Source organism: Peromyscus californicus, unplaced genomic scaffold, assembly GCF_007827085.1.
Source record: "Peromyscus californicus insignis strain IS unplaced genomic scaffold, ASM782708v3 Scaffold_30__1_contigs__length_565496, whole genome shotgun sequence".
Taxonomy (NCBI): domain Eukaryota; kingdom Metazoa; phylum Chordata; class Mammalia; order Rodentia; family Cricetidae; genus Peromyscus; species Peromyscus californicus.
This window is the reverse complement of record NW_026294541.1, coordinates 514,259-536,529: the sequence shown is the minus strand read 5'-3', so window position 1 is coordinate 536,529 and position 22,271 is coordinate 514,259. Positions and strand designations below refer to the sequence as shown.

Sequence of the window (22,271 nt, the reverse complement as noted above, 5' to 3'; positions counted from 1 at the left end):
GCATTGTGCTGTGTCTTTAAGCCACTGTAATACTATGGGAGGTGCTCCTGTCATTCAGGCCTCACTAGCCAATCAGGCACTCCAGGTGACCTGCCAGTCAAAAGTGGCTCAGGGTCCTTCTGGCCACTGGATTCAGACTTGGCTTTGAAGAAGAGCTGGTTCCAGCAGTTTTGTGTGGTGTGCTCTGAGTCCTGCTGCAGGGAGCTGAGCAGAGAGCATGGCCGAGCTGAGAAATCATGACATGGTGAGTGAGGGGCTGCTATCTCCAGATGGAGTGGGGGAGGTGGTGAGGTGGAAGATCTGGTGTGATGTGTCCTGCTTGGATCTGGGTGGGAACCTGCCTGGAGAATCTTTGTACTATGAGGTCCCATGTGGTACTTGAATCTTGGACCCTGGGGCAGGCCTCTGAATAACTTTGCTCTGTGGGCTGTATCTTCACAGAATTGGGCACAGTGAGCTGTGTGTACAAACATCTTTGTGCTGCATGAGAGTGGCCCATGCATTTAATCCCAGCACTGGGAAACAGAGTCAGGCAGATCTGTGTGAGTTCAAGGCCAGCCTGCTCTACAAAGTGAGATCCAGGTTAGGAATCATAACTACACAGAGAAGCCTGTCTCAAAAACAAACAAACAAAACAAAAACAAAAAAATGAAATGTTTTTGTAGTGAGCTTTGACATGGTTTTGGTGCACCCATAGAAAGCAGGTTGTCAAACATGGAGAGTGCCTTCCAGTAACTTTTAGATGTTCAGCACTTTGCATTTCACTTTCATGTGTAAGATCCATTCATAGTCAATTTTGTGGAGGTTGTAAAGGCATCTCATGTGTTGGATAGCATGTCACTATTAACGTGTGATGTAGAAGAGTAGAATTGGTGATGTAAAAGATTTACTAATTCTTTGAAGATAGTAAGTCTCACAAAATAGGTGTTAGCTGAGGGAGGACTGCCTCAAAAACAAACAAACAAACAAAAAACACCTGAAATGTAAGTGTATTGTAGTCAGGCCTGTTAGAGATTAGGACAGGAGGATACACATTTGTTTATCTCCAAACCATTACAAAGGAGCCACTGTTTATTTAAAACAAACCACTAGGCCTAACACTGAATCAAAATGGGACTCTAACAAGCTGCTCATTCAGGCATTACTGGGTAACAAACAACCTTAAATCCTGGCATGCCATGAAGTTCCAGTTTTCTTCTTGAGAAAAGCATAGTTCTGCCAGATGGACAATATGACAAATATGTCAACTTATTTGAAAAGTAAAACACTACCTGGGTGGTGGTGGTGCACACCTATTTTCCCTGCACTCACTCAGGAGGAAGGCGCAAGTTGATCTCTGTGAGTTTTAGGACAGTCTGGTCTACATAGCAAGTTCCAGGAGAGCTACACAGTAAAAATCTGTCCTGAAAATACAAAAAAAAAAAAAAAAAAAAAAAAAGAGAGAGAAAGAAAGAAAAAAAAGACAAGAGAAAAAGGAAATAAGAATAAAAGCAAAGTAAAACACTAGTGTGTTAAGGAATTGCCTGATCAAGCAAGGCTTTCATTTAGGTCCTCAGGCATAGATTAGGAAAATTCTTGTGTGAGTTAGTAATAACCTTAGACTGTACAAGCTAGCTAGCCACATTGTGTCCAGGAGGATAAAGGGGAACTGCCTATGGAGGGCAGGAAGAAAGCAGGGTCCCCTATTAGAGCCAGGGCAGCTGCTATTGAAATGCAAAACACAGCTGATTCAGAAACGCTCTGGGTCTGGGGTGGAAAACTGGATCAGGAACCATTGTGCTGTGCCTTTAAGCACAGTTTAAACCTATGGGAGGTGCTCCTGTCACTCACACTTCACTAGCCAATCAGGAGTTCCAGGAAACCTGCCAGTCAAAACTTGTGCAGGGTCCTTCCTGTCGCGGGCTTCAGGCTTGGCTTGAAGAGAAGCTGGTGCCAGTGGTTTTCTGTGCTGTGAGTTCTGCTGCAGGGAGCTGAGCAGAGAACATGGGAGAGCTGGAAAACCATGCTATGGTGAGCTAGTGGCTGCTGTCTCTAGACTGGGAGGAGAGGCCAGTTAAGCCCCGAGAGCCAGTGTGGTGGGTCCTCCGCTGGCTGGGTGGGAGCCAGTGTCCGGATGAAGAGTTCCGCAGATATTGCCTGATCCTTCCTGGTCCTGCTGTGTCTGTGTGCTCCACGCTGGTTTTGCGTGGTCCTGTGTGGTCTTTTCAGGTTTGAGTCATGGTCTCTGATGTTGCTTGAGGTGGAATTGAACCCTGTCTGTAGCCCGATAGGGCATTGCCCTTGTTATCCTTGTGACTAACCACCCTAAATCTTGGATTTTACATCTGCAACACCACAGAGTTCTAAAATTCCCAGTTTGAGTCACATTGTGAACTGTTCATTGCAGAACAGGGAAAGGATTTGTGTGTGGAGCATAACTTCTCACTGCAGACTGGAAGAAGAGGAACAGTGTACTGTGTACAGTGCAGGGGGAAACAGACTAGACAATAGCTTGATCACAGACTGAGGTTGAAGGCAGTGAGCTGCAGGGGTCTCCATTACAAAGAAGGACTGAGGGTCAGGGTGAGTGACATTCTCTGTAATTTTCCTGGATGGATTAATTTCTTCTATATGAATGAAGCCAGACTGAATTGGTGGGTGTACAGTTTGGGGAAGATATCTTGAACTAGTAAGTATTCAGTTTGAAATTAGAGAACTCTCCTACTTAGACATGGGCAATGCTGGTTGACACAGTTAACTTAACACAGAGGTTTGAGACACAGGCCATTGGCTGTAACTCCATGAGTTACTTAAAACAATCAGTGGCTAACACTTTACATGGGACAAAGTTACACAGTGTCTTATTAATGGTATTCTCTCTATCAAAGTATTACCTACTCCATTTCAATGTCAGTATACCTAAGTGTCCTTCTAATTATTTTTATCGTTATAAACATAAATTATTTGTATCGTTTTTAAAATTCATTTTTTGAAAATGTATTACTGTAATATTCACTATTTAACAATATTTTCCATTTTCAGAATCTCATTCTATTGTTCAATGCTATTTCTTTATTCATCTATGCATTTATATCAGTTTAAAGCAGTGATTCTCCACATGGGGGATCATTGCCCCCTCTGGGACATCAAATGGCCCTATCACAGGACTAGCCTAAGACCATCAAAAAGCACAGACAGATATTTATATTATAATTCCTAACAGTAGCAAAAATGTAGATATGAACTAGCAGTGGAAATAATTATATAGTTGAGGGGTCAGCACATCATGAGGAACTGTATTAAGTGGTTACAGTCTTAGGTAGGTTGAGAACCACAGGTTTAGGTGGCTGTATCTTGTAGCCTAAGCTACATCACACTATGTAATTGAGAATTGCCTTGGATATGTTATCTTGCCTCTGCTGCCCAGTGCTGGAAGGACAATCCTGAAACTCCTTCTAGGCTGTGCCTTGACTGATCTGTGGGGAGGAAAAATAGACCAGTGAATGAGTATCCTCCAAGTTCTTTAGATTTTATTGTGAGTTTACAAATAAAGTGGAAACTGTGTGAGATTTTAATTCACTGACCAACTGTAAAACAAGTGTATTTAAAGCAGAGAAAGGGATGGTCAAGGAAGATCGTGAAAGCTTTCCTGTTGTGACAGTAGTTGACATTAGCAATGAGTAGGTAATCCACTTTAGATGATCAATAAATGTTCTTCTGACTGGCCATTTCTTCAGTCAACAGACCAGGGTATCTAGAATCTGGATAAAGAACTGAGTTTTAATGAAACCAAATTACTCTAATTATACTGTTTCAACCTAAGTAGTAGAACTGTATAAAATGGTGTCACCCTGCCTAATATGATTGTGTTTTCCAGGTTTACAATGCATACTCAGAGAGAAATTCTGTGAGTAGTACTTGATCTGCTCTAGTAAAAACCCCTAGTCTCTGGAGCACATAGCCATAAAGCCTGTTTCATCTTTTTAATAGATTTTTTAAAATTATAATTACATTATTTGCACTGTATTATTTGCTGCCTTCAACACCTTCCATAGTCTCTTGTGTTTTAAGACATGGCCTCTTTTTGTTTAACAACAGATACAGTTTGAATGCTACCTGTGTTTGGTTGCATGACCTTCCAGTTATGAAGTACAGGGCTGTCTACACTGCACATTGACTGTGTAATGTTATGTGCACCTACAGGACCCTGTGCCTTGGAAGAGAAATAGGAAGTGTTCTGGGAGAATATAAGATTTTACTGAACTACAAATATTCCAGTTCAGGCTCCTGTCAGGTCAGCCAATTATGGAAGGATCAACCTAGGAGGGTTTTTGCTCTCTGAGTCTTTTGATCTCTACTAATGTCCTGAAGCCCAGCTGGGTGGTCTTAGCTAATGAGCGACTCTGGGAAGGCATAGCAATATGGAATACCAGTAGGAAGTAGCTTACAGGTTCTTTGCAGGATTTTACTCTTGTTCTAATGTAGGGAGCTGTAAGAATAAAAACAAACCATGTCATAGTGAGTGTGGGGGCCACATCCCTAGACTAGAAAGAATAGGTTGGCTGATCTATCAAAGCTTCTTGGGCTTTGATGGACCATGAGTCAGACTGAGATTGTGTTGGTCCCTATGGTGACCTGGGTAGTGGCCGTTGGCCTATGAGTTTTGCTTAGTGTGGGTTCTCTGGGGAGGGGGAGGCCATGCCATCCTGGCATGGGAGACTATGAGCTTGTAATATTACTGCCTCATGTTATATAATTGAGAATTACTTTGGACACCTAATCTTGCCTTTGCTGCCCACTGCTAGGAAGACAGTCCCACAATTCCTTCCATTCTGGTCTTTGACTGGTCAGTGAGAAGGAAAAATAGACCAGTTAATGAGTTACCTCCAATGTCTCTGAATTTTAGTGGGGACTTGAAAATGAAGAGGGACCTGTACCGTTGTTAAGTTCACAGACTAACTTTGAAGCTGGTAGAGTCACAGTGCAGAAAGGGAGAGGCAGGATGGAGGTTGAGATCTTTCCTACTTCATCAGTAGTCAAGATTAGAAATGTGTCATTTGGTAATCACTTTCAGATGCTCCATGAATGCCCTGTTTGTTCATTATTGGGATTCATAGACCAGGGCAGTCATGAACCTGGATAATAGACTGAACTTTTCTTGAACCCAAATTTCTATAGTTACAGTAGTTCAACTGAAATAGATCTGTGCATAATGTTGTGGCTGTGCATAACAGGATTGTTATTTTTCTGGTTTTAGATGGTACCCCTGATACAAAAGTTCTGAGAAATCTTTGATGTGCTGTAATATAAATTCCTAGTCTCTGGAGCCCATGGACTTAAAGCTTGTTTCAACTGTTCAGTATAATTTTTTGAGATTATAATTGCATCATATCCACATTCTCTTTTCTATTGCTAGGCGCTGCTATAACCCCTCATTGTTTTCTAATTCACAGTCTATTTTTCTTTAACAAAAGTTAAATAGTGACAACAGTTAAACAATAGCAATAGTTACTGTGTGCATATGACCTATGACCTGTGACCTATGTAGTTGTCCCAGCTACAAGGCAATGGGTTGGCTGCAATACATATTTAGTGTGTAATAGAATGTGCATAAAAAGGATTCTGTGTTTTGGACAAGGATCATGATGTGCTCTAGGAGAGTGGAAGAATGTCTACTAAAATACAAACTTTCTGGACTAGAGCATGTATGCAGGACTGGAAGGGCAGGGGTGGAAGACTGTGCTTTCTGAATCATTTGATCTCTGATCATCCAGTAGGGGAGCTGTTAATGTTCTGAGGCCTAGAATGGGTGGCCCTAGACATTGAGGGACTCTGGAAAGTCTTAGCAATTATGAGTACTAGTTAGTGGAAGGTAGCTTTCAGGTTCTGTGCAGGATTCTCCTCTGCTTTTGCTGTAGTGAATTGTAAAGAAGGCCACAAAATATGCCATGGTGAGTTTAGGGTGTTCATAGCAGGTCTGCTGAGTTGTCATTTCTGTTGGAATTTGCATCCACCATGAGCCAAACTGTGGTTCTTTTGGTTCATGTGATGACCTGGGCAGGGCCCCTGTTCTCTGAGCCTCACTGTGTGTGGATTTCTAAGGGAGGGGAGAGACGCTGCCATTTTGGCATGGGAGGATATGATGCTTGCAGTGTCACTGCCGAGTGTCCACACACAGGCATGCTTTTGGTGTGTAGTTGGAAGATAGAGTTTTATCAATATATGATTAGAATGCTTCTAAGGTTCTGCCACCACCAGACACAATGGTGTGATTCTGTAAAGTTTATTTATTTCCATGGTACAAAGGGAGTTTCTGATCTTCATTCTCCTGCCATTATCCATGTGACAGGAAGCATTCATAACTAATAAGAAGTCTCTGTGTCATGATTTTGGAGCTGGTTCATGCCACAAAAGGAAACACGCTACATGCTCTCACTTACTTCATTTCAAATTGGTTGTTTCTCTTTTGTTATTTGTATATCTATGCTCATGAATAAATATGAGCTACTGAGTCCATTATTTCTTCTAATTATTTTTTCTATTTATATGACTTAAGGGCAGAACACTTTGTTTTGAATAACCAACTAGGATGCTGATATCTGGGAAAAACAATTTTCCCTCTCAATAGTCATTAGTCTCCTATAGTACTTTTTCTTGAAAGAGGATCTCATTAGATCTCCCTAAACTTTCTATGTTAGCATATGTACTGGCCCTGTTTGCTTCTCTACCTGAGATCTTTTTGCAGATCTTAGTGTCTGTCTTCCATGCTAGCTGTGGCTTTGGCTTCCCAGCTTCCTGCTTGGAGGTCCAGGACTCCTCCTTCAGGGCCCTGTGGTTTGCAGTGGATGGGCTGCCTTGCTCTCTCCATTGGTCTTGATCTTAGAGCAGGTCCTGAGTTTAGCTGCCAAGCACTCCACATTCTGCCTCTTTCCTCAAAACTGAAATCACCACAGGATTCCCATTTCTTCTGAGTCAGGCTAAGAATAATGTCTGGAAGGGCATTTCCAGGGAAGAGGAATGTCTGTGAACATGTTCTTTGGTTGTGTCTGTGAAGGACTTGCCTGGGGTTGCATCTGGAGATTGCTGTGCTTGTGAGGAGAGAAGTGGAGGAATTTCTGTTCAGTTTGCCTCAGAGAGAGGGTATGCATAGTAGGTGATTTGTGGCTTGATCCAGGGAGGCAGGAAGTTGGGGCTTCAAAAGCTCACCAACTCTGTACACCAACACAGCTCTATTCTTTCCTATCTCAATTATTTGTAGAGATGAAGGAGCTGTTCATGGAGTGTCACGTGGCCTGTTTATTTGGAACCCTTGAACTAGTCCCTGGAATCCCCCAAGACCTGGATCTAGGTGGACAAGGAGTCAACAAAGGCTGATGATGAAACCCAGAGATGTGGAGGTTGTAGTGCTGCTGCTGTAGTAGTTAGGAGTAGCAGGATGATGGAACAGTGCAGGAACAGCTTGCCATGGTCATAGAGGTGAGAATTTGATGCAGGAAAAGTGATCCAGGAATCCACCTACCCTTTTTAAGGATCTTCCTGCCACCAGGCTGCCTTCTGTTTCTTTAGTCTCTAAGATACTCTCCAGAACCTTCTTTGAGTGCAAATGTTTTCCAGATACTTCCTGGTACCCAGGTGCTTTACTGAGTGTTCCAGGGGTTCACCATTTGCATTCTGAGACTTCAGATACTGTTAGAGACTTGGATTTTCCTGAGACAGCATGAGTGATCCTCATAGGTAAAACTGGTAATATTATAAGGCAAATAAATTCATAACTGTTTTTTGAGGCATTTCTATTTTGTATTTAAAAATCTAGTTATATTGGTTATTATCAGAATTAGGGAGCCAGTTGAAATTATAAATTGTTGCTGTTCCTATAGATGTTGGTTAGACAAGTCAGGGTTAGATAATTGTTTGGAAGCACTCTCTTGTATAGAAAGAAAACTGTTATATTTTGAATAATAAACCAATGGTATAAAATGAAATGTTTACTGGAATTGGTTTTATATATTCAATGTAAATTAGTTTATATTTGCTTTATTTATTCCATATATTCAATATATATTATTCATTAAACTATACAGTATGAGTTTGAGGCTGAGTGGAGCTTTGTAATCTTGTCTCAAACAACAGAGCAAAATTATATTTTACTATATTTGTGTGTGTGTGTGTGTGTGTGTGTATTGATAAAGGTCTTTGTTTCATATTCACCATGAAGACCAAATTCAAGGAGATCTGCCTGGCTCTGCTATCATACTTGATCTATTCATTTCTGAGAATAATTTGACATGGACCATTAGCTTACACCAAAAGTGACTTTAAGAGATATTGTCCTGAACCTGACTATCTCTGCAGAGCTTAAGCTGGGATGCTTCAGTGCATTTTGGAAAATGATTTCAGGATGAGTCAATACAAATTGGATTTGGGCTGGGTGGCTATGGCGCGTGCCTTAAATCCCAGCACTTGGGAGGCAGAGCCCTGCAGATCTCTCTGCGTTCAAGTCCAGCCTGGTCTACAGAGTGAGATCCAGGACAGGCACCAAAACTGCATGGAGAAATGCTTTCTTGAAAAACCAACAACAAAAAATATCCAGTTTTGTCTACATTGGGGATTACCAATATGCAACCAGTGAATCAGGTATAGGTGATCTATAATTGTCCCAGTTGACCATTTCTTGGGCTCCAGAGACCAGGATCCTTGGCCAGGAGATGTACATGTTTTCATTGAAATATTAGGTCTGTGCCAGAACAGAGATTCTATTCTCTTAATCAAGGGCCTTTTTCTCATAACAAGTCTTCTTTACTACATTTAACTTTGCACCTTCTTGGCCCCTAGTATCACTTATCATCAGAGATCAGAACTCCCAAGCACTTGAAACTGCTAAGAGTCCTAGAGACAATTCTGGCTTTTAGTCAAGAAACAACTGGTATATTACTTTGGATTTTTTTATCCTAAACTGCAGAGTTGAATTTTTCCTTCGTTTCTTATCTCACGTCCCTCTGCAGAGGTAACAGTAACTGAAATTATGAGATTGAAACAATGACTGATCTGGCTTCTTCCCACTGAATTTGGTTTACCAGGTGGCAGTATTGGGATATCCTTCCATTGTCCTCTTATAAAGTCCAAAATCTCAGATATAGACGGAAGTAGAATTCCTTTACTGGTGTCTGGAAAGAATTAAACTTTCCAAAGTCCATAAGACATTCTTGATGGGCTCACAATGGCACCCATCTATTAGAAGTTTCCCTTTGACCTTTAGGTTTGGTCTCCAGTTATGAAGCCACAATCAGGTTTAACATTCTTTTATAGCTGTTTCCTAACCAAAAGTCCCTTCCCATGTTGCTTTTGTATAGGGAAAGAAAAAATATTCAATGTCGTTTAGATGCAAGAATGGTGATTGCCAAACCTTGCCAAGACAAGGTGGGATAGTCCTTATTTTTTTTTCTGCTTCATATGAAAGTCTGTCAGATATGCTAGGCCTGTAGGACAAAACTGGATACCCCAATGTTACAGAGGAATCTTTGGTGTCTTTCCAGGCAGCCAGCCCTTTCTGTCATCTCTTAAGGTTTTTTTGGAAGTTGTTTGCTTGTACTTCCTGCATATGTAGGTATTATTATTTACTTCTTGGGTCTTTGATAGAGTTTGCTTTCTTTCTTTTTGTTTTAATGTAGACACTCAGTGCTATACAATTTCCTCACATCACCATTTTGTTGTGTCCTTTAAGTTTGGGTATGTGGTGTAATTATTTTCAAAGAGTCCTAGAAACTCTTTATTTTCCTTTTTCATTTCTGTCTTGACCCACTTTCTTCAGTACAGTGTTGTTCAGTTCTCATGAGATTTTAAATTTTGTTTTTTTTTTTTTAAATTTTATGTTCAGCTGTTATCCATAGTGATCTGATATTATGCACAGAGTTATTTAAATTTTCTTTTATCTGTTGGGACTTGAATTGTGTCCAAGTGTCTAATCAACTTTGGAGAAAACCCCATATGGTGCTGAGAGGAAGGTGTATCTTTTCTTGGATTGAATGTTCTGTAGTATCCGTTTGGATCATACTGCTTATAAAATCCTTTAGCTCCAATATTTCTCTGTTTGGTCTTTTGTCTAGATAACATGCCCATTGGTGAGAGTGGGGTTTTGAAGTCTACCACTGTCAAACCCTGTGTGAGAGTCAATGTGTCATTTAATCGGTGGAAGTGTTTCTTTTACAAAAGTGGATGACCTTGTGTTAGGGGCATAGTTATTATTAATTGAAATGTCATATGGGTGGATTTTCCTTTGAAAAATAATGAGTGTTCTTCCATCATCATTTGATTAATTTTTGTTTGCAGTTTATTTTGGTAGATAATAAAATGGCTGCACAAACCTGCTTCTTAGTTCCAATTGCTTTAAATATGTTTTCCCAGCCTTTGCCATTTAGTATTCTCTATCCTTGATGTTGAAGTGTGTTTCTTGTATATGATAGAAGGGTGGACATTGTTTTTGAATCCATATTCTTAATTTGTGTCTTCATTGGGGAGTTGAGTCATTTGATATTGGGAGACATCAGGAATAATGATCTTTAATTCCTGTTATTTTGTTGTTAGTAGTGACGGTAGTATGTAAATGAGTGTATGTTTGCTTGTGTTTTTCTTCTTTTGGTTTTGCTAGTGTGAGATTATTTATTTACTGTTTTTTCATGTGTGTAGTTAGCTTCCTTGTGTTGTATATTTTTTCTAAGTATCTTCTGTAGTGCTGGATTTGTACATAGATACTGTTTAAATTTGACTTTTTCATAGATTAAGTTATTTTCTTTATTTTTGGTAAATGAAAATTTTCTGGATATAGTAATATGAGATGGCATCTGTGTTTACTTAGAACATGCACCACATGTGTCCAAGCCCTTATGGCTTTTAGAATCTCCATTGAGAAGTTAGGTATAATTTTCATAGGTCTGCCTTTATATTTTGCTTGGTCTTTTTCCTTTGCATCTTTTAATATTTTTCTTTATTCTGTATTTTTAAATATTTGGTGATTATGTGACAAGGGGACTTTCCTTTCTGACCCAGTTTATTTGATGTTTTACATGCTTCTTTGTACTTTTATCAGCACTGCCTTTAACTTAGGAAAAATTTATTATATGATTTTATTGAAAATATTTTCTGGACATTTGAGTTGTGTTTTTGTTTTTTTTGTTTTTAATCTTTCCTCTACTCCTATCCTTCACAGGTTTGGTCTCTCCATAATATCCCAGATTTCTTAGTTGTTTAGCATCAAGAAATTTTTATTTTTAACATTCCCTTTGACTGACATATCCATTTCTTCTATTGTATACCCAGGGTCTAAGATTCTCCCTTGCATTTCTCTATTCTATTTGTGAACCTTGACTCTATAATTCCTGTTTGTAGCCCTAAAGTTTTCATTCCTGGACTTCCTTCAGTTTCTGTTTTTTTTTTTTTTTATTGTATTTATTTGTGTTTTCAACTCTTAAACAGTTGTATTTGTTTCCTTTAACAATTTGTTTGTTTTATCTGAGCTTTATTTAAGTTTTTTATTGGTTTACTCCAATTGTTTGTGTTTCCCTATCTTTTTTGGAGGAGTTTATTGATTTTCTTCCATTGTTTGTTTGTACTTTCATGAATTCGTGTAAGCTATTCAGTTTTTACATGCCTCTATCATCTACATATATTTGGTTTTAAGATTTTTTTCCTTGTATTTCAACTATTTTTAACTGTTTAGGTCCTGTTGTGATAGGATAGTTGGGTTCTGGTGGTGAAATACTGCTCTGGCTTTTATTAATTATGTTCCCCTGCTAGGCCTCTGGGTTTAGGGTGATAATAGGTCTAGGTGCTGGTTTATAACATCATCTTTGTTGGATGGGAGTTTTGTTCCTGGGTTTGTGTTTGTTCTCTGGAGTTTCAGAGTGTGTGTTGAATGAGTGTTGCCTTTTTCCTGGCCTTCTTAGCTGATGTGTTCAAGGGAGAATTCTTGCTGTTGTTGGGAACTGGGAAAAGAGGAATGCAGGGGAGATGATCTTCAGATGCACTGGAACCATGGAAAGGGAAGAGAGTAAGTTACCTCTGATGTTCTACTCCACTGACAGGATCAACATTTTAAATCAGGTATGGGGTAAGAGACAATGTGGTAGATCTGCAGCCATCCTAACAGGTCATCTGGAAAATGTGGTGAGTAAATGACAATAGGGTATCCACCCCAGTTGGCTGATGGGATTCAGATATGAGGTGAGTAGTGAAAGGTAGGGGGGATGGTCTATGAAATCCACAGGAACATGGAAAGAGAGGAGAGAAGCTGCAGCTGGAGTTCTGTTTCAGTCCTCAGGGCAACCCTGAGTATTGGATCTCTAGGAGTGGAGAAGGTCTGTGCATAGTCTTCCTGGTCCCATACCCAACATCTTAATACTGATTCATTAGGTTCCCAGGGATCATTTATTTACTTATTTAGGCTTCTGTTGTGGCTAATCTGTGAAAGACATCTAGTTTATTGGGGAAAAAAGTAGTATTTGGGCTGTAAATGTCAGTTAGCAAGAATTCTTCTTTGGGGAGTTCAGATATGAGCACCCAAGTTTGTAGGCTTATAATCAACTGCAATTCCAGATCCAGGGGATCTGACATGCTCTTTGATCTGTCACCTATACACAAATGGAAAATATTCTTTCTCATACATAGGAGAGAACTGGAGTGCACAGTGTGAGTGGTAGTGAGTGATTTCTTTGATTTTGATTTTCATTAGAAACTTATAGTTATTTTTCAAGGGACAATGTTATATTTGTAGGTCTGTCTTTTTGTCCCCTTTAATCAGTGTTACCATCTCTATGGTGAGAGTTTTTATTAGTTATAATATGGTTATATTGTTTCTCTGGCAAATGATGGAACTTCACTTTTTTTTTTTTTGGTTTTTTCGAAACAAGGTTTCTCTGTGTAGCTTTGCGCCTTTTCTGGAACTCCCTTTGGAGACCAGGCTGGCCTCGAACTCACAGAGATCTGCCTGCCTCGGCCTCCCGAGTGCTGGGATTAAAGGCGTGCGCCACCACCATCCGGCGATTCACTTATTCTTATTTTATGGAAAATTGCTATATTATGTTAGGAGTTCCTTAGGTTTTTGATTTGGAGGCTTTCTGTGGAGGAACAATTTTAGTTTTTTTCCTCTTGATCTTAAACTTGTATTTCTTCATTTCTTGGTATATCTGTATTGCTACTTGTTATCATCATCATTTTTTTCTCTTTAAATTATTGATGTAGTTCAATCATTTTGTAAAGTCTCATATATTATTGTCTCTGTTTCCTAGTTACTTTCAGATGTCAACATTTCTGAGCTCACAATCACCTTTGGGAACATCTGTTGAGGATGTGCCACATCAGAGTAGCTATTTGCTAAGTTTTTGACAGATTTTGTTGATTGATGATTGATGGGTGATATCCCTTCCACTGAGTGTGCAATATCCCTAAGAAAGTTGACCTGCACTAGATAAGACAGCAAGCTTGTCATAAAAGACAATGACTATGTTAGAGAGAAAGCCTGGAAACAAAGATTCCTCATGGTTTTTGCCTTCAGTTGCTAGATTGAATATCTATCCTAAACACTGACAATGATAGATTGTGATCTGGCAGAATGAGCCAAATAAGCACATTTGTCACCTAAGGTACTTTCGTGTAGAGAATTGAATCAGAGCAAGAAAAAAAGCAAGTTGTAACAGAATGTGGTAAACCCAAAGTGATTCTGTTGTTCATAGGTGTTCAATGGTGACTTTTGTGGGAATGTTGAACATATCAAAATTTAGATGGCAAAAGTCATAGAAAGCTGCATTATGAGCTCAATTGGTCATTCTTGTAATACTTGGAATAAAAAACTATTAAAAGTATTGCAAACAATGGAGGTAGAGGTCAAAGGATTTCAGTGGGAATTAAAATGGAGGTCATGTATGTGATATTTTGGACCCTAACATTTCTTATTTTCCCATGCCCTCAAGAAATTGATTGAGTAACGAAGAATTAAAAAAAATAATGGGGCCTGGAGAGATGACTCATAGGTTAAGATCATTGTCTGCTCTTCCAGAGGTCCTGAGTTCAATTCCCAGCAACCACATGGTTGCTCACAACCATCTATAATGAGATCTGATGCCCCGTTCTGGCATATGGTAGACTTGCAGAAAGAACACTGTTTACATAATAAAAAAAAATAAATCTTTAAAAAAATAATGGGGCTGATTTCTTAGATGGAGTATTGACTTTTTTGGATAGCTATTACTTATGGTTCATTCAGTACAACATTACAAAAATCAAGAAGTGGACATAAATAAATGAAAAGTCTATTGGTTGTAGAGAAAAAGAGCACTATGAATTTGCAGAAGGTAGTCAAATGCTGACCAGAGTCAGGAATGTTCAGGGAGATTATCACCATTAAAAAGAAGGCCCTTATTATACATTAGAAACCTAGCAAAGTGCCCCAAGGGTAAGAATCCATCCTTATATGCCCTCAGTTAATGGAGGGATTAGGCAAAGTGATTGCCATTCCCAGGAAGCAACTTTATTCAAGTCCTGCTGCAACTCTGATCCAAGCATGGCAGAGGCCATCATAACTTAGTAACAAAATTTGGGGGAATGATTTATGTTGAACTTGTTCTGGAGACCAGAATGATGTAAAATTTAAGATTATACATTTTTAGTCTGCATTTTCAGTTCAGCTCTGTTGTAGGCATCTGTGTTTGCTATGGTAAGAGCTCCAGTGAGAAGACTGTCTGAGTTCATTGCATGATACTATGAGGATGAAGCCTGAGTTGTATTTTGAGATCATAAGATGTTGAGATAATTAAGCTATGAAATATCTTACATAGAGAGCTAGCTACATATAGGGAGTGGAGGTACCCATAGAGAGAGATGTATGGGAAGTTGTGGAGAGAGAGCCATCTAAGCCCTTTGAAAATGAAGCCTCATGTCTGACACAGAGCTAGCTACCATATTCAACGGTTGCCCTGCTGGGTTTCAGTCTTCTCTTGGTTCAATCTTTCCTCACTGTGTCTTAGTTCCTTTCCTTTGGGATGATAATGGGTTTTCTGTGCCATTCACATGTTAGAAATATTTAAATTGTTTTCTGATTTTATAATATGCCACAGTCAAGAATTTGTCTTGAGTGTCAAAAGAGACCTTGGACATTTCAACAGTGTAGGAGTTGTTGCAGACTATGAGAATCATTGAAGTGACTAAATGCATTTTCTTCATGGATGACACTTGAGCCTATAGTGACCTGGGTGAGAATCTAGTTAATTGAATAAAAAGCTCCCAGATGGATGAGGTATTTGAACATGTGTCTCTCCTTGATGACTTTCTTTGCGGTACTTGTGGAACCTCTCTGGATAATCATTGGGATATCATTGCGGCTGGTGATATGTGCTTCTATAGCCTCAACCCATTTCCTTTTCTATGTTTCTGCTATGTTGTGGTTAAAATGAATGAGCCAGCTTCCTTCTTGTGCAGCCATGACTTCACCACCAGTATAGATAGTATCATAAAATCACAGAAAATACAATTGATGGAATTGGTATTCAATGCTAAGTCACTTTGCCAGCCTGAGGTTTTTAAAATTTTGTTGTTCCTATTTTTGTTTTTGAAGAAAAGCTTTGACTGAGTATCCCTGAGTCTCCTAAAAGTAGCCCTGTAAACCAAGTGGCCTCCAACTCAGAGATTCACCTGACTCTTGCTCCCACATGCTGAGATTAAAGGTTGTTCAACTTTCCAGGATTTTTTTAATATATAGTATTAGGTGATGGTTCGAGAGTATATGTTTTTGTACATGTCAAGCATATGTTGTTTTGCTGAGCTTTATCCCCCAGTTTCAATTTTGAAATTCAGCAGAAGATACTATTCTCTTCCTAGATGTAGTGTCTGGGCCTTCTGAGTCATTAGATTACAATTGTGTGACATTCTTCTTGCCTTTTGAGTTTGTTTTGATGGTTTTTTAATGAATATGATTATTTTGTCTATGTACATGGGAAATTTTTTTTTGAGACCAGGTTTCTCTGTATAGCTTTGTGCCTTTCCTAGATTTCGCTCTGTAGACCAGGCTGGCCTCAAACTCACATAGATCCACCTGCCTCTGCCTCCCACGTGCTGGGATTAAAGGTGTGCACCACCACCACCTGGCTGTCTGTGTACATGGATATGCACCACATGTACACCTATCCTCACAGCAGTCCAAAGAGAGTCTTAGAAACTATAAGATTGGAATAATGAACAGTTGTGTGATTTCCCCATGTAAGTTCTGACAATTGAGCCCATCTGTATGCAAGACCAGTAAGAATTCTTTTACTTCTGAGCCATCTCTCATTCCCTGTGTTGATTATTTATGATCATCATTGATATTGCTAACGTTATCTTCTTTCTATTTGTAACTCTTTAAATGCACAGTTCCTTTTAGTAAGATTTACTAATGTACAGTTTAAACTGGAACAATTCTGGTTTCTGGAAAATGAATAGAGAACTGGAGTGAATGCCAAACTCTTTGTAGGATCTTCAGAAAAAAAAAAATCTCTGAGTTCATCTTATCTTTTTTGTTTGTTTGAATGGAAGATTCAGTGCAGATGCAGTTAGCATAGACTGGGCTAACTTTCACCTCAGAAGCACATACACCTGCTTCTACCTTCTAAGTTCTCGGATTAAAGGCATGAGCCGATATACCTAGCTTACAAATCTTCTTTGTAGTTAATAATTGTTCACAAAATTTCTCTGATGGGTGCCCAGCACTGTTGAAGTGTTTGCTTGTCTCTCTATCTCTGTTAATAGGCATTTCTCTTGCAAGGTGATATCCTGTTCAGAGCATTCAGAAATAATAGAGGTAAACCTCCTATTCAGTTTGTTTGTGAAGTAACTTGATGAATTCATTGCAATTGTCTGAGTTATGGAATACGTGTAGCACTCACCAGAATTATATGACTGTATTGTCAAAGAAGCACACATTTACAATATTGTATCATGCTTTTTGTTTTATACCTATGGATGGCATATTTATGTATGGCATATTTTAGAACACAGTGAACTATAATGATGTGCATGTCGTCATCACTCAGAAAGAGTGGGCATTGATGGATCCTTCAGAGAGGAATCTCTACAAAGATGTAATGGTGGAGACCTAAATGAACTTCACAGCTCTAGGTAATACTATAAATTTTCCTTCACAGTGTATGATTTGTTTTATACACTTAAATAAGATTATTTCCCTCTAATTACTTTCTGAGTCACAAAAACTTTAGAAGAAAAGTTTATTCCCAGATTTTGCATGTTTTTGTGTGTGACAGAGGATGACTTTTGTGTATCCAGGTGATATACAAAGAAAGAGGGCATCAGATCACCTAGATTTGGAGTAGCAGCTGGTTATAAGCCTCCCAACTCTGTCGTGAAAAATCAAAATAGAAATAAAAGGGAAAAAAAGTAATATTTTTTAATGTTAATATTTTAAATTTATTTTTTTATTATCAGATTGATACAGTAAATATTCATATCCAAATAGTGAAATGTTTCACTGAGGCTTGGCCAGAAATGGGGAAAACCAAAACTTATAAGCCACAGTCATCCTAGGGTTCCCCCTGCTAGGTAGCCTCCCTGGTTCTGTGGGTTGTATTATAATTGTTCTTGGCTTTATATCTAGAATCCACTTATGAGTGAGTACATATCATGTTTGTCCTTCTGGGTTTGGCTTATTTCACTCAGGATGATATTCTCTAGTTCCATTCATTTGCCTGCAACTTCATGCTGTCATTGTTTTTCTCTACTGAGTAGTACTCCATTGTGTATATGTACCACATTTTCTTAATCCATTCTTCAGTTGAGTGGCATCTAGGTTGTTTCCAGGTTCTGGCTATTACAAGTAGTGCTGCTATGAACATAGTTGAGCATGTATTTTTGTGATATGATTGAGCATTCCTTGGGTATATGCCTAAGTGGTATGGCTGTGTCTTGAGGTAGATTGATTCCCAATTTTCTATGAAACCACCACACTGATTTCCACAGTGGTTGTACAAGTTTGCATTCCCACCAACAGTGGAGGAGTGTTCCCTTTGCTCCACATTCTCTCCAACATAGACCGTCTTCAGTGTTTTTGATCCTAGCCATTCTGACAGGTGTAAGGTGGTATCTCAGAGTCGTTTTGACTTGCATTTCTCTGTTGATTAAGGATGTTGAGCATTTCTTTAAATGTCTTTCAGCCATTTGTGATTCTTCTTTTGAGAATTTTCTGTTTAGTTCTTTAGCTCATTTTTTTAGTTGGATTGTTCAGTATTTTGATGTCTAGTTTCTTGAGATCTTTATAAACCTTGGAGATCAGTACTCTGTCTGATGTGGGGTTGGTGAAGGTCTTTTCCCATTCTGCAGGCTGTCTTTTTGTCTTATTGATGATGTCTTTTGCCCTACAAAAGCTTCTCAGTTTCCAGAGGTCCCATTTATTTATTGTTGTGCTCAGTGTCTATGCTGATGGTGGTTTTTTTTTTTTTTTTTTTTTTTTTTTTTTAGGAAGTGATCTCCTGTGCCAATGCATTCAAGTGTAGATAAGTTAAGTAATATCTTTTAATTAACAATTTATGGGAAAACACTTTAAATTAAAAGGGGCTAGATAGATGGCTCAGCAATAAATGCACTGACTTTTGTGACAGAGGACCCAGGCTCCACTTATAGAACGCACAAGGTAGAAAATCATTTGTTGTAACTCCAGTTCCAGGCACCTTCTATCTTCTTCTGGCCTCTGTAGGCCAGAACAGTGTGAACAGACAAAACATCATATAAATATTTCTTTAAAGTTATAAAAAGTAAAGAATGGGATTCTTTACAGTGAAGTCACAGCCCTCAGGCAGACAGTAGCCAGGGATAGTTAAAATGAACTCCTTATTGTCTTGCATGGAAGCAGCTGTGGACTCCTGCCAAGCCAGCCTGCTCAGAGGCAAAAGCAGCTTCATTCTGAGGTTCATAAAGCTCATTATAACCATTCATCTAACAACAGAGTAAATAATGCTGTTAAGTGACTTTTTAATAATGATTTCTGTTCTCTGTCTTTGTGAAAATTATGATATTGGTATACTTATCCTTTAGACTGAACATTAAGATTGACAGGTCTCATATGGCCAAGAGCAATCTTCATTCACTGTATCATTTACTTGAATTTCAGCTAAGACTTTGGGGTACAAGATGAATATCGCAGAGGCAGTTGTTTCGATCATTTTATAACTTACATATGGCTCTGCATGATTTTTATGTAAGAATTCCCCTAACTGTCTCTACTTTTGCATTGTGATTGTGTTCAAAGATGGACTTGTTAAACTGTCCTGCTTAAGAATAAGAGAACTCTACACAACCATGTCCAGATTCCCTATGTAAAATCTACATTCCTCCTTTGTTCACATAAAGCATTGTAGAAGTATTCCATACTCTACTATCCTCCTGCAGGTAAGAAATTTTTCTCAATTCTTCGATCTTGGATATTGTGATGGCTATTCTTAGTAGTAAAACAGACTAACTCTGCAATTAACTGAAACCAGAAGAGTTGGGTGCACCTGTGAGGGATTTTTGAAAGGTCTTGAAATTAAAGACCCATCTTTAATCTAGATCATTTGAGGTGATATCCATCTTCAGCTGCTTGGTGTCTGTGCACACATTTAAGCACAGCACTGAGGAGGCAGAATCTTCTCAGGATTTCTGAGGTCGAGGTCAGTATGGTCTACAGAATTCCAAGGCTACACAGATAAATCCATTCTCAGAAACACCAAAAGAAAATCAAGCAAAGTATAAACTCCACCTTTAATCTTGATCATACCTTCTGGTGGTAGCCTACATACATAAAGAACACAGAAGGAGTAAGCTCCTGCTTGCCCTAGCTCTGGCTACCAAGTTCATTCTTTCTCTTCCTTCCTTCCTCTCTTCCTTCCTTCCTTACTTTCTTCCTTCATTCCTTTCTTTCTTTCTTCTTCTTCTTCTTCTTTTTTTTTTTTTTTTTGGTTTTTTGAGACAGGGTTTCTCTGTGTAGCTTTGAGCCTTTCCTAGAACTTTCTCTGTAGCCCAAGCTGGCCTTGAACTCACAGATCCACCTGCCTCTGCCTCCCAAGTGCTGGGATTAAAGGCGTGAGACACCACTGCCCAGCTCCAAGTTCATTCTTTTACCAGCATTAGAGCCTAATTCCTTAGAACTGTGGTGTATACTGAAGAACAGCTGAGATATACAGCCTCATGAACTGAACAACTACTGAATTATTCGAAGTTCCATTGGTAGCAGCCATTGATGGACTATCTAAACCACAGTTTGTGAGACATTCTAATAAATCCATTTTCTTGCTACATAGAGAGATTCATTCTACCAGTCCTTTTCAGGTAGAGAACCTTGAATAATGCAGTTGTTTTTCCTTCATATGCCCACAGAGGAAGATGTGTTGACTAACAATAGTGTTCATAAACACATTTTTATAGCTCAGTTGTTATCTTAATATTAAACTATCCATGAAGGCTACCCTGTATTATTATTCATTTGCTAACAGTTTGCTCTAAATTTCTGTAATAAAATTCCTAAAGCAATGGTCTTATTTTCTTGGTTTTGATGAAGTTCCTGCTTTTCTGTGCTGGTTGTCTGAAGTCCCTAAGACAACCAGGTAAAAAGTACCTTGAAGTTCACCTGATGTCAGTATTAAGTCACACAATAAACACTCTCCTCATGTGTCTTTAAATCTCTCTTTCGTTGTTAATATTCCAGAATCCCTTTTACCTGTGTGACAAGGAATCACTCCACCCCTTATAGTTTAGTGGTCTGTACAAGGTAGCTAGCCACATTGTGTCTTTGGGGGGCAAGGGGAAGTGCCTATGGAGTAGAGGGAGAAAGCATAGTCAGCTATTGGAGCCATGAGCAAGTGCTATCAATATGCACATCTCTGCTGTTTAGAAAAAGTCTTTGTCTAGGGTGGATGGCAGGGTCAGGAACCATTGTGCTGTGTCTTTAAGCACACTCTAACCCTGTGGGAGGTACACTTGTCACTCAGGTCTCACTAGCCAATCAGGCACTCCACGTGACCTGCCAGTCAGAAGCTGTGCAGGGTCCTTCCGGCCACTGGCTTCAGACTTGGCTTTGAAGAAGAGCTGGTTCCAGCAGTTTTGTGTGGTGTGCTGTGAGTCCTGCTGCAGTGAGCTGAGCCGAGATCATGGACAAGCTGGGAAACCATGACTTGGTGAGTGAAGGGCTGCTGTCCCCTGATGAGGTGGAGCAGATAATGAGGTGTGGAGTCCAGTGTGGTGAGACTTCCTTTGATCTGGGTGGGAACCTGCCTACACAATCCCAGTGCTGTGGAGTCCCACGTGGTACTTGAAACTCCCTGGACCGAGGGGCAGGCCTCTGAATAACTTTGTTCTGTGGGCTGAATCAGCTCACAGAATTTGGTACAGGGAGCTGTGTGTAGAAATATTTTTGTGCCGAGTGAGGGTGGCCCTCACCTTTAATCCCAGCACAGGGGAGGGAGAGTTAGGCTGATTGCTTTGAGTTCAAGGCCAGCCTGGTCTAAGAGTGAGATCCAGGACAGGCATTTAAAATGACACAGAGAAGCCCTGTCTCAAAACACAAAAACAACCAAACAAAAGAAACGTTTTTGTAGTAAACTTAGACATGCTTTTGGTACACCCATGGAAAGCAGGTTGTCAAAAATGGAGAGTACCTTCCAGTACCTTTTAGAGGTTCAGCACTTTGCATTTCACTTTCATGTGTAAGATCCTTTAATAGTTAATTTTGTGGAAGTTGTAAAAGGCATCTTATGTGTTAGGTAACACTCCACTATTAATGTGTGATGTAGAAGAGTATAATTGGTGATATAAAGGATTCACTAATCTTTTTGGAGATAGTAAGTCTCACAAAATAGAATTTAGCTGAGGGAGGACTACCACAAAAAAAAAAACCTCAAAGGTAATTGCATTGTAGTCAGGCCTGTTAGAGATTAGGACTGTAGGATACACATTTGTTTGGCCCCAAACCATCACAAATGAGCCACTGATTATTTAAAACAAGCCACTGAATCAAAGAATGGGACTCTAACAAGCTCCTTATTGAGGCATTACAGGGTAAAAACCAACTTTATATCCTGGTATGACATAAAGTTTCAGTTTTCTTCTTGGTAAAAGCATAGTTCTGCCAGATGGACAATATGACAAATATGTCAACTTATTTGAAAAGTAAAACACTAGCCGGGTGGTGGTGGTGCACACCTATTTTCCCTGCACTCACTCAGGAGATAGAGGCAGGTTGAACTCTGTGAGTTTGAGGCCAGCCTGTTCTGCATAGCGAGTTCCAG

The 22,271-nt window shown here is 39.3% G+C and overlaps 1 protein-coding gene across 10 annotated transcripts in view; it reads left to right on the top strand.

Annotated features, from left to right (window-relative positions):
- The first annotated feature begins 1,888 nt into the window (after positions 1–1,888).
- Positions 1,889–22,271, top strand: part of LOC128121180 (zinc finger protein 120-like) — a 57,030-nt gene continuing 36,647 nt past the window's right edge. For 2 of the 10 annotated variants that reach the window (XM_052755604.1, XM_052755600.1), the window contains exons 1-2: positions 1,895–2,010; positions 18,472–19,398. Coding sequence is in view for 3 of the 10 variants with exons in the window: in XM_052755595.1 (XP_052611555.1) it covers positions 1,984–2,010 (27 nt within the window). In the remaining 7 variants the exon portion in view is untranslated. The other 8 variants (XM_052755601.1, XM_052755598.1, XM_052755603.1 and 5 more) reach the window with 6 other exon arrangements.